The sequence below is a fragment of the Stegostoma tigrinum genome, chromosome 4 (genome assembly GCF_030684315.1).
Source record: "Stegostoma tigrinum isolate sSteTig4 chromosome 4, sSteTig4.hap1, whole genome shotgun sequence".
Classification (NCBI taxonomy): Eukaryota; Metazoa; Chordata; class Chondrichthyes; order Orectolobiformes; family Stegostomatidae; genus Stegostoma; species Stegostoma tigrinum.
The window spans coordinates 71,967,224-71,980,895 of NC_081357.1; the positions used below are offsets into that span (position 1 = coordinate 71,967,224).

General features: G+C 38.0%; 1 protein-coding gene across 2 annotated transcripts; it reads right to left on the reverse strand.

Moving 5' to 3' along the window:
• Positions 1-6,656: 6,656 nt before the first annotated feature.
• LOC125452759 (trace amine-associated receptor 1-like) lies at positions 6,657-13,070 on the reverse strand. Of its 2 annotated transcripts, none has more exons than XM_048531568.2 (3): positions 12,965-13,070; positions 10,542-10,641; positions 6,657-8,352 (listed from the first exon to the last, which is right to left on the reverse strand). In XM_048531568.2, the coding sequence occupies exon 3, from the start codon at positions 8,248-8,250 to the stop codon at positions 7,210-7,212; it is 1,041 nt and encodes a 346-aa protein (XP_048387525.1). In that variant the 5' UTR covers positions 8,251-8,352; positions 10,542-10,641; positions 12,965-13,070; the 3' UTR covers positions 6,657-7,209. The 2 variants fall into 2 exon arrangements, with proteins under 2 accessions (XP_048387525.1, XP_048387524.1); XM_048531567.2 differs by lacking the exon at positions 12,965-13,070 and adding an exon at positions 12,330-12,429.
• Positions 13,071-13,672: the final 602 nt, after the last annotated feature.

Below are 13,672 nucleotides of genomic sequence, written 5' to 3' on the forward strand. Positions count from 1 at the left end.
AAATCATGTTGGCAGTGGATTGCAAGAAAAGAATTTGTGGAATGTCTACGAGATGGCTTTTTGAAGCAGCTTGTAGTGGAGCCCACTAGGGAACAGGCAATACTGGATTTAGTGTTGTAAAATGAGGCAGACTTGATAAGGGAGCTTAAGGTGAAGGAACCCTTATGAGGCAGTGATCATAATATGATTTGAATTTACTCTGTAATTGGAAGGGAGTACATAGAATGAGAGGTAACTGACTAATGACAAATACAGACGCATGAGGGAGGAGTTGGCCAGAAGTGACTGGGTGAGGATCCTAGCAGGAAAGACAGTGGAACAGCAATGGCAGGAGTTTCTAGGAGTAATTCAGGAGACACAGCAAAAATTCACCCCTAGGAAAAAGAAGCATGGTACAGGGAGGAAGAGGCAACCATAGCTGACTAAGGAAGCCAGGAATAGCGTAAAAGCAAGAAAGAAAGCATATAATGTTGCTAAGGGTAGTGGGAAACCAGAGTTTTGGGAAGCTTACAAAGATCAACAGAGGGCAACAAATAAAGAAATAAGGAGGGAGAAGATTAAATATGAAGGTAAGCTAGTCGGTAATATAAACGTGGACTGTAAGAGTTTCTTTAGATATATAAAGGGCGAAAGAGAGGAAAACGTCAGCATTGAACCGCTGGAAAATGGCCCTGGAGAGTTAGTAGTGTGGAACAAGGAAATGACTAAGGAACTGAATATTTGCTTTGTGTCAATCTTCATAGTGGAAGACATGAGTAATATTCCAAAAATTCAAGAGAGTCAGGGGACAGAGCTGAGAATGGTGGCCATCACCAAGGAGAAGGTGCTCGTAAAACTGAATGGCCTGAATGTGGTTAAATAACCAGGACCAGATGGACTACACCCCAATGTCCTTGAGGAGATGGCTGAAGAGATAGTGGAGGCGTTAGTGGTGATCTTTCAGGAAGAGTCAGGGACGGTTCCAGAGGACTGGAAAATCACTAACATGACACCCCACATGTTTAAAAAGGGAGTCAGGCTAAAGACATAAAATTACAGGCCAATTAGCTTAACCTCAGTCATGGGTAAGATTTTGGAGTCCATTGTGAAGGATGAGATTTCTGAATACTTGGAAATGCATGGTTATCTAAGGTAAAGTTAGCATGCTTCATCAAGGGAGGGTCATACTGAACAACTCTGTCATAATTCTTTGAGGAAATACTGAGCAGGTTAGACCAAGGAACGTCAATAGATGTTATCTACCTAGACCTTAAAAAGGCCTTTGACCAGGTGCCGCACTGGAGGCTGCTGAGTAAGATAAGGGCCCATGGTGTTAGAGGCAAAGTGCTTGCATTGATAGAAGATTGGCTGTCTGGCAGAAAGCACAGATTAGATAAAAGGGTCTTTCTCAGGATGGCAGCTGGTGACAAGGGACCACAAGGATCAGTGTTGGGACCACAACTTTTCACTTTATACATTAACGATCTAAATGAAGGAACTAAGGACATTCTGGCTAAATTTGCAGACAATATACAGATGGGTGAAGGGACAGGTAGTATTAAGGAGGCAGGGAGGCTGGAGAAGGATTTGGACAGGTTAGGAGAGTGGGCAAAGAAGTGGTGGATAGAGTATAAGTGGGAAAGTGTGAGGTTATGCACTTTGGTAAGAAGACTAAAAGCATGAACTATTTTCTAAATGGGGAGAAAAATTCAGAAGTCTGAAGCACAAGCAGATTTGGGAGTTCTAAGCCAGGATTCTCTCAATATAAACTTGCAGATTGAGTCAGTAGTTAGGAAAGCAAATGTAACTTCGCATTTATTTTGACAGGACTTGAATATAAAAGCAGGCATGTACTTCTGAGGCTATATAAGGCTCTAGTCAGGCGACATTTGCAGTACTGTGTACAGTTTTGGGCCCCATATCTCAGGAAAGATTTACTGGCTTTAGAGCAGATTTAGAGGAGGTTCACGAGAATGGTCCCAGGAATGAAAAGGAACATTTGACGATTCTGGGTCTACACTTGATGGAGTTTAGAAGGATGAGGGGGGATCTAATTTAAACTTATAGAATACTGAATAGCCTGGACAGAGTGGATGTTGGGAAGATGTTTCCATTGGTAGGAGAGACTAGGTCTTGAGGGCACAGCCATAGAATAAAGGGAAGAACTTTTAGAACAGAGATAAAGAGAAACTTCTTTAGCCAGACAGTGGTGAATCTATGGAATTCACTGCCAAGAAAGGCTGTGGAGGCCAGGTCATTGGGTATATTTAAAACAGATATATATTAGTTCTTGACTATCAAGGGACTCAAGGGTTACAGGGAGAATGGGGTTGAGAAACTTATCAGCCATGATTGAATGGCAGCGCACACTTCATAGGCTGAATGGCCTAATTTCTACTCCTATGTCCTATGGTCTTATGGTCTAATGTACACTGGGTGGGGGATTCTGATATTCATCATCAAGAGTGGCTCAGCAACACTACCCTATCGATTTGGTTGGGCCCTAACGAACAATTTTGCTAGACAGAGTCTGTGGCAGCTGGTGTGAGAACTAATAAGAGGGAAGAACCTTGTTCTCATCAATCTGCCTGCTGTGGATGCATCTGTCCATGATAGTATTGATAAGACTGCCATTCACACAGCCCTTATGGAGTTGAAGTAACATTTTCACATTGAGAGTACACGGTGGTGTGTACCACTATATAACGCTAAATGGAACAGATTTCAAACAGACCAAGAACTGAGCATCAATGAGATTCTCTGGCCAGCAGCAGCAGAAATGCACGCCAACACAAACTGCAGCCTAATGGTGCAGCATATCCTCAGTCTATGATCAAACCTGGTTCAATGAAAGGAGCAAGAGAACAAGCTACCATCAGGTGGCATACCTAGAAATGAAGTGTCAACCTGATGAAGCTACCAACCAGGACATTGCCAAACAGCAAAAGCAACCAGTGATAGACACAGCTAAGCAATTTTACAACTAATAAATCAGATCTAGTCTCTGCAGTCCTGCTACATCCAGTTGTACATGGTGGGGGTTAATAGAATAACTCACTGGAGGAAGATGCTCCACAAATATCCCCATTCAGCATAAAAAATAAGGTCGAAGTATTTACAACAATCTTCAGCCAGAAGTGCCAAGTGGATGATTCATCCAAACTACCTCTCGAGGTTCCCAAAATCACAGATGCCAGTCTTCTACCAATTTGGTTCACTCCACATGATATCAAGAAAAGTTGGATGCACTGGATGCTGCAAAGGCAATGGGCCCTGAAAGCAATAGTACTGAATACATGTGCTCCAGAACTTGCCATACCCCTAAGTTAGGTATTCCAGTACAGTGACAACACTGGCATTTATCCGACAATTGGGAAAATAGTTCAGGCATGTCCTGCGCACAAAACACAGGGCAAATCCAACTGAGCCAATTACCATCTCAATGGTCCACTCTTGATTATCAGGAAACTGATAGAGTAATCAACTGTGCTATCAAGCTTAGCAATAACTTGCTCACTAGCACCACTGTTTGGATTCTGCTAGGGCCATTCAATTTCTGTCTGCATTATATCCTTGATTCAACCCCAGGCAAAAGAGCTGAAAATTTGGGGTGAGAGTGACAGTCCTTGATACTGAGGCTGCATGTGACCAAGTGTGGCATCAAAGACCCCAGCAAAACTGGAGTCAATAGGAATCAGGAGAAAATGCTCCAATGGTTGGAGTTATACTTTCCCTTCATCATAAGGTCAGAAGTGGAGTTGATCACCAATGATTGTACAATATTCAGCACCATTCACAACACCTCAGATGCTAAAAAAAGTCCATATTCAAATACACAAGATCTGGACAACATTCAGTTTTGGGCTGTCAAGTGGCAAATAACATCATACCTTACAAAAGTCAGCAATGACCATCTCTTAACATGAAAAAATCTAAACATCACACCTTAACATTAAATAGCATTGCCATCACTGAATTCTGGGGTTTACCATTGACCAAAAATTAAACTGGACTTGCCAAAAAAAATACAGTAGCTACCAAGTAACCAGCAGGTCAGAAGTTAGGAATCCTGCAGTGAATAACTTGCCTCCTGTCTCTCAAAGTCCGGCTCCATTGCTAAGGCGTAAGCCAGGAGTATGATGGAATACTTCCCTAATGCTTGGATGTATGCAGCTTTAATAATATAAGAAGCATTGTCACACCATCTAGGACAAAGCAGCCTGCTTGATAGGCACCTCAACCATAAATGTCCACTCCCTGTCAACTTACACTCAATGGCAACAGTGTGGACCAGCTACAAGATGCTCTGCAGAAACTCACCAAAGTTTCTTAGGCAGCACTTTCCAAACGTATGGTCATGTCCATCTAGATGGAATCAAGTCTCCTACCAAGCCACTCCCCTTGCTGGCCCAAGGAGAGACAGAGACAGACTGAAGAAATGCCTGCTGTCGGCCTGACAACTGCTTGCTTAACGTGTGATGCTAACAGACCTTCCCAGAAAGCTGTCAAACAGTTGTCTCACCTGCTTACCAAGACCCCTTTCACCAGTACAAAATTCAACCCAACAAAATAAATTAGATGTTACCAATAGTCACTCCGAATGACATCCAGACCCTATTTTTGAGGACGCTATCATTCCTGTAGCAAGTGACAGATTTCAGTGAAGTCATCCTGAGTGAAGTATAGCCATTTCATACATAGCTCCTTAAACAATCTAAACATCAACGAGAAACAATCTGGGTGAATATGGTTTGCTAATGAGAACCTTTCTTCCCATTTCTGCCTTCCTCTTACAGCAGTTTGTCCTATTCTGCGTTCATCCTTCAAAACAAGATTCAAATGGAATGCCTCTTGGTACAGCCATGTGTCCAAGTGGTTTGTGCAGAAGCCTGGATATCAGCAAATCGCTTCCAGCCCCTGCCTCAGCTTTGCCTGTTAACTTGAAAAATCATGAAACGTTATTATGATCACAGCATCAACCAGAACATAGCAACCTTCACCTAATCTGTGAGCACTTAACAATACCGTTAAATAGTGCTGTTGGGCATTTGGTCCTTCCTGCTTCATGTTCAGTTCTTTTGTTTAAAGGGGGCATCACTGGAATTTCAAGATTGGTGCTACTGGTGTAAAATCAGCACAACATGCTGATTGGCATCATAATCTATTTGCTGCGCATATTTCAGCGGATGTTAGCTGCATGTACGAGAACACCCTCACCAAGGCGACATTCAATCTGATTTGTGCCTTTATATGTGCTCACAGGAATCAGATATCATTTTGGCACCCACATAATGATCTGGGATTCAGCCTGATTCAGCCTGCATGGTTAAAACATGACTTCTTGATAATTCATTTAGTAGGACAAAGCGTTAATACCTGAGCATGTAGGTAGTCAATGTCAATGATGATATCATGATCAGATAATGACAAAGCTTTTAAAATGTCATGTCAATTAGCCATATCTTTAACGTAGATTAGTGCATCCCAAACTTCCTTTAAATCTCTACTCAACAACAACAACAAACTGATATATGGCTCGTCCAGATCAGTTGTTGGTCTAGCCAGATGAATACTGTGGCTACAAAAACAGATCAGAGGCTAGGAGTACTGCAGCAAATAACTCTCCTACTGAACCACAATGCCTATTCACTATTTATAATGCATTTGAGGAAATGCTCCCTTTTTGACTGGCATCACATCCACAAACATTCACTTCCTCCAACACCTATGCTTATTAGCAGCAGTGTACACAAGTTGGATGAACTACAGGAATTCACCAAGGCTCTTTAGTCAGCATGTTCCAAATGCACAATCACAAATATTTAGAAGGACAAGCACAAAAATTACTTGGGAATACTACCACCTGTAATTTATCCTTCAAGTCATTCACCATTCAGATTTGGAATCATATTGCTATTTCCTCAATGTTGTTGGGTCAAAATCCTGGAAATCCCTCCTAACAGTACCCATGCCAAATGAGCTACAGTGGTTTATGAAGGCAGTTCACCTTCTCAAGTGCAATTAGGATTAGCAATAAATATTTGCACAGCCAACAACACCGACATCTTATGAATAAATAAGAAAAATAACAGACAAGGGAACCATCAAAATCTCAAGATTCTAGAAATATGATTTGTTTTGGTTTCACAATTCATATGTTGATGTTTGCTGATTTTCATGGCTTGTTTATACAACATTATTATCTAGTTTTGTGAGACACATTTTCTGATTCTGATGTGAAATCATTTAACTCATAACAATAGTTGTGATTGTGGCTTATGTCAGTCTTAATAGGTAACATTTACTTGTTTGTACAGGAAAGGTACGTAATATGAATCCTTTGTTATTACCAACACAGTTTTATTTTAGAATAAGTTTATAAAGTATAACTTCTTGAAAATGCAAGCTATAATATATTTTTGTAGCTCATGGGAGGCTTTAGTACTCACAAGGAACTGATTCAAAGTCTTCTGGAGGGGCAACAATGTTCAAAGTCAAAATTGTCAAATGTATTATCTGGCACTCGAATGTAAAGCAAAAAGATCAAAAATGTTTCACGTGAAAAAATAAATTGGACAATTCCCAGAAAATTCAAAATCCCATAAAATCTGGAGGTTTTTAGTATTGACGATTTTAGTTCAGACAGCCTGGTTTTAACAAGATGCCACCAGTCTTAAGATGACAGTGCAACATTTGACTCTGAGCTCCTTGTTCCCTGCTCTAATCCTACATGCTGTTGTTTTTCTGACCACCTTTATAACCTTTACTTTATAGCCCTTGGATTCAACTGAATTGGTGGGAGCCACATTAAGTATGCAAGTCTAGGTCCTAAAATATCCTTAGTACTGGATGCAGTTTGTAAGTACAAATGAGTTGGAATGTGTACTTAAAACACAACGTTGAAAACTGGGAGCTGAGCAGAATGAACAATGGTCCTTAAGGAGATGTTTTTTGTTCTTTAAATCTCCCAATTTTTAAAAAAATCCTGATTGCATTTTTGTGAAAACAGGAAGTTGTAATGGTTTGACTATACATTGCATAGAACTAATTGGCAGCCTGGAGTAAAGTTCAGACTTTTGGACTGGTTCAAGGATGGACATGTCACAATATCAGGTCACCGAAGTTCATATTTATAGCAATTACACACGTATTCAAACAGTACCAGTGGCAACATGTCAAATTGACAAATACCTCGTGTACTGTACTCACTGTCTCCTTTTCATGTGTGCTTTAGTCAAAGGACAGGTCCATTCGCGAAGAAACAGGTTGAAATATTTGGCCCTTGCAAATTATTTTTACAGCTTTTCTAAACCAGGAAAAGAAGAAGCCATAGATTATAGGATTAAGCGTAGAATTCAAGTAGCCAAACCAAACAAAAGCATCAAACAAAACAGGAGGGATTGAATAATTGACAAAACCATCTATTGTATTGCAAATAAAAAATGGAGACCAACAAATCAAAAATATACCCATAACCATAACTAGGGTTTTGGCAGCTTTTCTTTCATTATTTTGTGAAAATCTAGTTTTGCTATTTCTGATATTTTGAATTTGACTCGCTATTTTATTTATATTTCTGACCTGTTTCTTTGCCACAAAATAAATCTTAGAATAAATACACAGCATGATAATTCCTGGGATATAAAAGGAAACTATTGATGCAACCAGCCCTGATATTTCACTGAACGTAAGTATGCAACTTCCATAATAAGCAAAGTTATTGTTGTAAACATCATCCATTCCTTTTAAATTTAATTTTAAGAATACTACAACAAAAGCAAAAATAGCTGAAACAGTCCAACTGACGATGATCATCTTCTGCACTGAGGAGAAAGTAATCCTTATTTTGTATCTCAGTGGGTCACACACTGCGTAGTAACGCTCAACAGAGATAAAACACAAATGTAATATTGAAGTTGTGCTGAGCATTATATCAGAGCTGGAATGAATCTTGCAAAACAATTGTCCAAAATACCAACACATTTCTACGGATCTCACCATGCTGTAAGGCATAACCAAACAGCCCAACAGAAAGTCAGCAGTGGCCAAAGAAAGAATAAGATAATTGGTGGATATGTGAAGCTGTTTGAAATGCAAAATCGAAATAATGAGTAACATGTTACCAATAAGAGTACAGACAATTATTAGCAGCATAAATATATACATTGTAAACCGAACGCCATTTGATCGGGTTGCTTTAGGGCAAGATTCATTTACAAATTCATAACAGCATTGAACAGTTTCTGTTGCCTCAGAGAGATTTGTGTCCATTGCATTTCCTTTCAAAAGCTCATCTGTATTTGATTTCTCAATCTAATTTGAAGTCTTCATTGAATTCCATAAATTGGTGTTGCCACGCTTCATGACATCAATCTAATTTAGAAGGTGCAAAACAGAATAAAACTGTTTAATTCCAACATTGACTCTAACCTGCTAAAATATTCAAAATGTCACATTTACAAAACTTAAAAGTAGTTTGAGATTATGAAGTAAAATGTGACAAACTGAAGGGTTACCCTTTCCAAAATGTGTTTGATTTTATTTCAAACACCAAACTCAAGATTACATTGGCTAAAAGTGAATCAACTCTACTTGAATTGTTGATTTTACACTAAAAATAGATCAGTACTTGGTTTGGTCAAGAATGTTGTAGAGAAACAGTATAATCGGTTGTATTTATAGTTCTTGGATGCCACCCATTAATGATTCAGATGAGGAGAAATTTCTTCACTCTTTTTGTTTTTTTCTCGTTTTGTTTTTTGAACAAAAATGGATAAAAGGCAGCTTTAAACCAAGGATTGTGGAAAGAATTAGTGCAATTTCATTGTTCTGTTGAAGCTGTTCAGGGGAAAATGGCTAAAGTGATATATCACCATGGATGTGCACTGCGCAAGCTCACTCAGAGACAGAGAGCTGGTTGCACAAACCCATCAGGAACAGTTGTGGAGGCCAGGGGGCTCAACATGTTCCTGGGCAGGTGAACAGAGAATATGTTTGAAACACAGAAGCAGAAGCTGGCAGACTGCAAACAAGAAAGAGTCTGTCACTTTCTGCAGTGAAGTAAATGAAACTTGAAAGAGGCCGAGCTATTCACTCCCACCACTTGTTGCAAGCAGTTGTCTCTAACTAGTGACTGAGGAACTGTACACCTAGTCTGCAGCAAAGAATTTGGAGCAACCAAGCAGCTTGGAGGTCTAAAATGCTTGGGAAGCAAAAAGGTGACTTCATTGATTCTTTGAGACTGGTGTTATAGACATGTGCTTCTGCAGTGATCTTTCCTTCCACCACTAACTTCCATGTTTGTTTGTTTGTCTGCGCAGGGGTTTAAGAAGGAGTGTGGAGTTTCAGCTAGTAGAATTCTACGTTGAGAACTTAATTTTGTTTGCCTGTGGTTAAAATTGATTTCTTTTGTAATAAATAGTAGTTTTTTGTTAAGTACAGAAACTTGGTTAGTATTTTCTGTTAACCTGAATTCATCTGACAGCAAGATTCAGGATCTTGAATAATTTGATTTAAAGATTTAACTTCTGTAATGATTTCAGGAGTAGCATGTCTCGAACATCCGTACACTTTCTCAAGTGTCATGCTCTTTCAATCGCATCGCGTCATACTTCTCCACTGTCTGACCACTCAGCTTTCACTATCTGCTCAATCCATCAACATGTCAATGACTTTTCAGGTTCAATATAATCTGCATCATAGTTTACAATGTTTCCAAGTGTTGTGTCATTTGCAAACCTTTAAATTGTCCCTTGCACATTAAGATCCAAATCATTAATATTTATCAGGAATGCAAGAGTCCCAATACTGGGATGCACTGCTACAAAATTTTTTTTTGGTCTTGACAACATCCATTGACAGAACTATTCTGTTTCCTGTAACTGTGCTGAGTCTGTTATGGCACCATATAGAAAGCCTTTTGAAAGTCCATGCGGACCACATCTCTACAAAAAGACTCCAGCAAGTCAGTGAAACATGAGTTTCACATTTTAAAAGAATCTTCCTAATCAGCCCTAATTCATTCTACACTGCATCTCAACAAATATCCTCTAACTTTATGATAGAGGGAAGGTGATTGACAAAGAACTAAGGATACTGGCACATTAAACAATACCCTTTGGAACCACTATACTGATGTGCTATAGCTGAGCAACTTATCAGCATAAATCTGTTTCACTGGATTAGTAATTCAGAGGCTGGGGTTGGTGTTCTGGGAACATATGTTCAATGCCACCCATGGCAGCTGGTGGAGTTTAAACCTATTTGATAAACTTGGAATATAAACTTGACCATGACACTTTTAAGAAGGAAAGCTGTTACCCTTACCCAGTTGGCCTACATGTAACTCCAAACTAACACCAGCAACTGCCCTCTGTAATGGCTGTGTAAGTCATTCAGTTCAGGGGCATTTGGAGATGGCAACAATTGCTGGTTTCACCTGCAATGCCCAAGTCCCACGAAATGATGAAGAAATTAGAGATTTAATTATCCAAGATGTAAAATTGTATTTTATAATTCTACAGAAAGTATAGTTACAGCAATATATATGTGAATTAACTTACCTTTTTAGCTTATAAATATATTTGTGGAAATCCTTTCTTTTTGAAGTACACATCGATAATTATTTAATTCCTAATCATTCCCGTATGTGATGTTGATAATCTGTAGAAAATGTTGCAATGAAGTACAGTTTGATATGACAATGTTTATCGTAGAGTAATAAATGATTCATTATTTAAAATAAATTAAATAGATGAATATTTATCCATGTATTATTTTTCTATCATGAAGTTTAATTCAAACACAGTTATTGCATTTTATTATTTAGGTTGCAATAAAGATTGCACTTTTTGATTTTCTTAACCAACAAATACTTGGGAAGCCAACTTCTCAAATTGAACAATCTTCTATTTTCAAGGTAATTTGAATACTTACACTAAGACTCGTCCTTCATTTTCATTGTCAAATTATTTATAAAACCCTAAATTAAGTTCAACACACAAACATTTATGCTGAAATTTTACACAGATTATAGTTGGTATGGAGTCCCGTATGTTGAGTGATGTAACTTAACTTTGAGTTCAAAACATTAATATTAACCAAATGTTTACCTGAAGCTTTTAATTATATTGTTTCTATTCAAAGATTTTGTTCAAAACTAATACTGAGCTATTCACGTTATATAGAAATTCGTAACGCCTAATAGGAATTAGTTAAAATTTAATTGCATGGTTATTTTGATGTTGATTTCTCTTAACGATTCAAAATCATTGTTTAACTTGCATGAATTTATAAAATTTCTTAATTTATGTTTGGATCGCATGAGCAGAGAGTTCAGGATGTTGATCCAGTAACACTGAAAGAAAAGCAGGACATTTCTGAGTCAGGATGGCAAGTGCCTTGGAGGGAAACATGCCCATTGTGGTGTTTCCGTGTATTCACTGCCCTTGTCCTTCTGTATGGAAGCGGGAGGTGATAGCCTAATGGTATTATCGCTGGACTGTATAATCCACAGACCCGGATAACATTCAATTAGTGACAATAATAATTAGGGATGGGCAATAAATGCTGCCAAACCAGTGATACCCTCATCCCATTGATGAACAAAGTAAAGGTCATGGGTTTGAAAGGTGCTGACTAAGGAGGCTTGGGAATTTCTGCAGTGCATCCTATAGATGCTGCTGCTACTGAGCGTCAGTGATTGAATGTTTGTCAATGTGGAGACAATCAAGTGGGCTGCAAATGCTGGGGTATCAACTAAAAAATAGTAAACTGACTTCCCAGTATTGTTATATAGTAAGGAGCAAATATAGGATTTGAGAATAACCAAAATCATATTTCAAAAAATGGTGTTTAGCAATCCTTATATTTTCTTACATAATCAAATTGGAATCATTGTAGCACTATTACACCTCTTTAGCACAGCAATCTAAAACTTCAGCTCAAACGTATCTAAGTTGTTTTTATCTCCTTTCTAATGAAAGGCACTGTCACATTTTCAGATTTGGCTCCATAGAATAATTGATTTTTTTTCATTAATTAGCTACAAAGATTAATTGGAATGTACCTATTACAAACCTGACTGAATCACTCAGCACAGAACAGATCACTATCAGTAACAGTAAAGGTAACTTGCGTAAAATATGAGTTATCTATATCCAGTGTTTAGAATGCAACAACATGGAATTCTATATGAACCATATATATGGATCAGCTGTTTAAACAGATAAACAAATAAAATTGCAAAATTAACCTGTATTTTAATGTTTTTGATAAGTTACAGAAACAGCTCAAAATGGAAGAAGCTTGATCAAAGGATATAACAATAGAATGAATGAAGAAGTTAATACCTTCTGTACTCAGAGCTGGCTTTTAAAAATGGTGAACAGAATGGTCAACACTGAAGCAATGCCAAAACCTGTGTTGCTCACTGTAGCATAGCAAATTCTGGTAAGATGATTTTGATTAGTAATTAGCTGAAATTAATTGTCTTGCAGGATTATTAAATAGTTCTCAGATAAGGTGAGGGGATGCTAATTCAAAATTAGTCTGCATAAGGAAAAATCAGAATAGAAGAACAATAATGAGCTGAGAATTGCAGGATCAGGTGTTATTGACCAGACAAACACCTTCTCAAAATAATATTAAGAAGATAGCCTAGACTTTAACTTTTTTTATTTTAAAGGCAAGTGTAAGATTTTGCATTGCAGATGCAATTTGATTGGTCAAACTACTCAACATTAAGCAAAACACACTTTATTTTTACACTGCAGTTAAATTACAATCAAAATAAAAATAAAAGAATTGGCTTAACTGAAACATTATCAAAATGCTTAACAAAATAATAGATATATTAACTGCTGCTAATTAACTTTTAATATAATAACATCCCATAAACACCTGTGACAAAGGCAAGTTCAGAAAAATAGATTGTCTCACAGGCAATTCTCTAGTCCAGGAGGAAAAACATTAAGAGAATACTCACAGACAGTGAGTAACAGGGAGAGAGGTGCTGCAGCTTCCAGCCAGCTTCAAGACCCACCAACTGCTACTGTAAACAAAAACTAAAAATCCTGGTTTTGTGGCAGCTTGTCCCACCCATTCAGGCTGTTCCTGTTGTTCCTATTTTTAAAAAAGAAACCAAAGCCTCACAAGCTGTTTACTTTACAGACTTTCAATAGACAGTTTGTTACCTCTGCCTTAAAACCTCTCTTCAAAAAAAAACTTCATTTTAAGCTATAGTATTATCACACAGGCAATGTCGATTCCAATAGGATATCTTGTGATTTTTCTGGCTGACCTATTTAGCAATAAATGAGTGACTAAAATTATGTGAACACCTACAATATGGGATGCTCAAGGCTCTTGCTATCTAAAATGCACTTATTAAAACGCATGTGCAGCATGCATCTGGAATCTATACACTGCTGTCATTTGAGTGCCTCTGCAAACTGCTATATGTTCCATTCTTGCTGACCATAGTGGGGATAATGGGTGAGGGGCAGGGGTTGGGTTTGAGAGGTAAGATATTAGGATGGGATGTGAATAAAATTTGAGCTATAATTTTACAATAGCTGAACACATGAGAGTTCATACATTTACACCACATATCCATAATTATACAGACAGTATACAGCTATGTGTGCACCACATGCATGCACACTATGTATACATGTTTACATATGTAACTGAC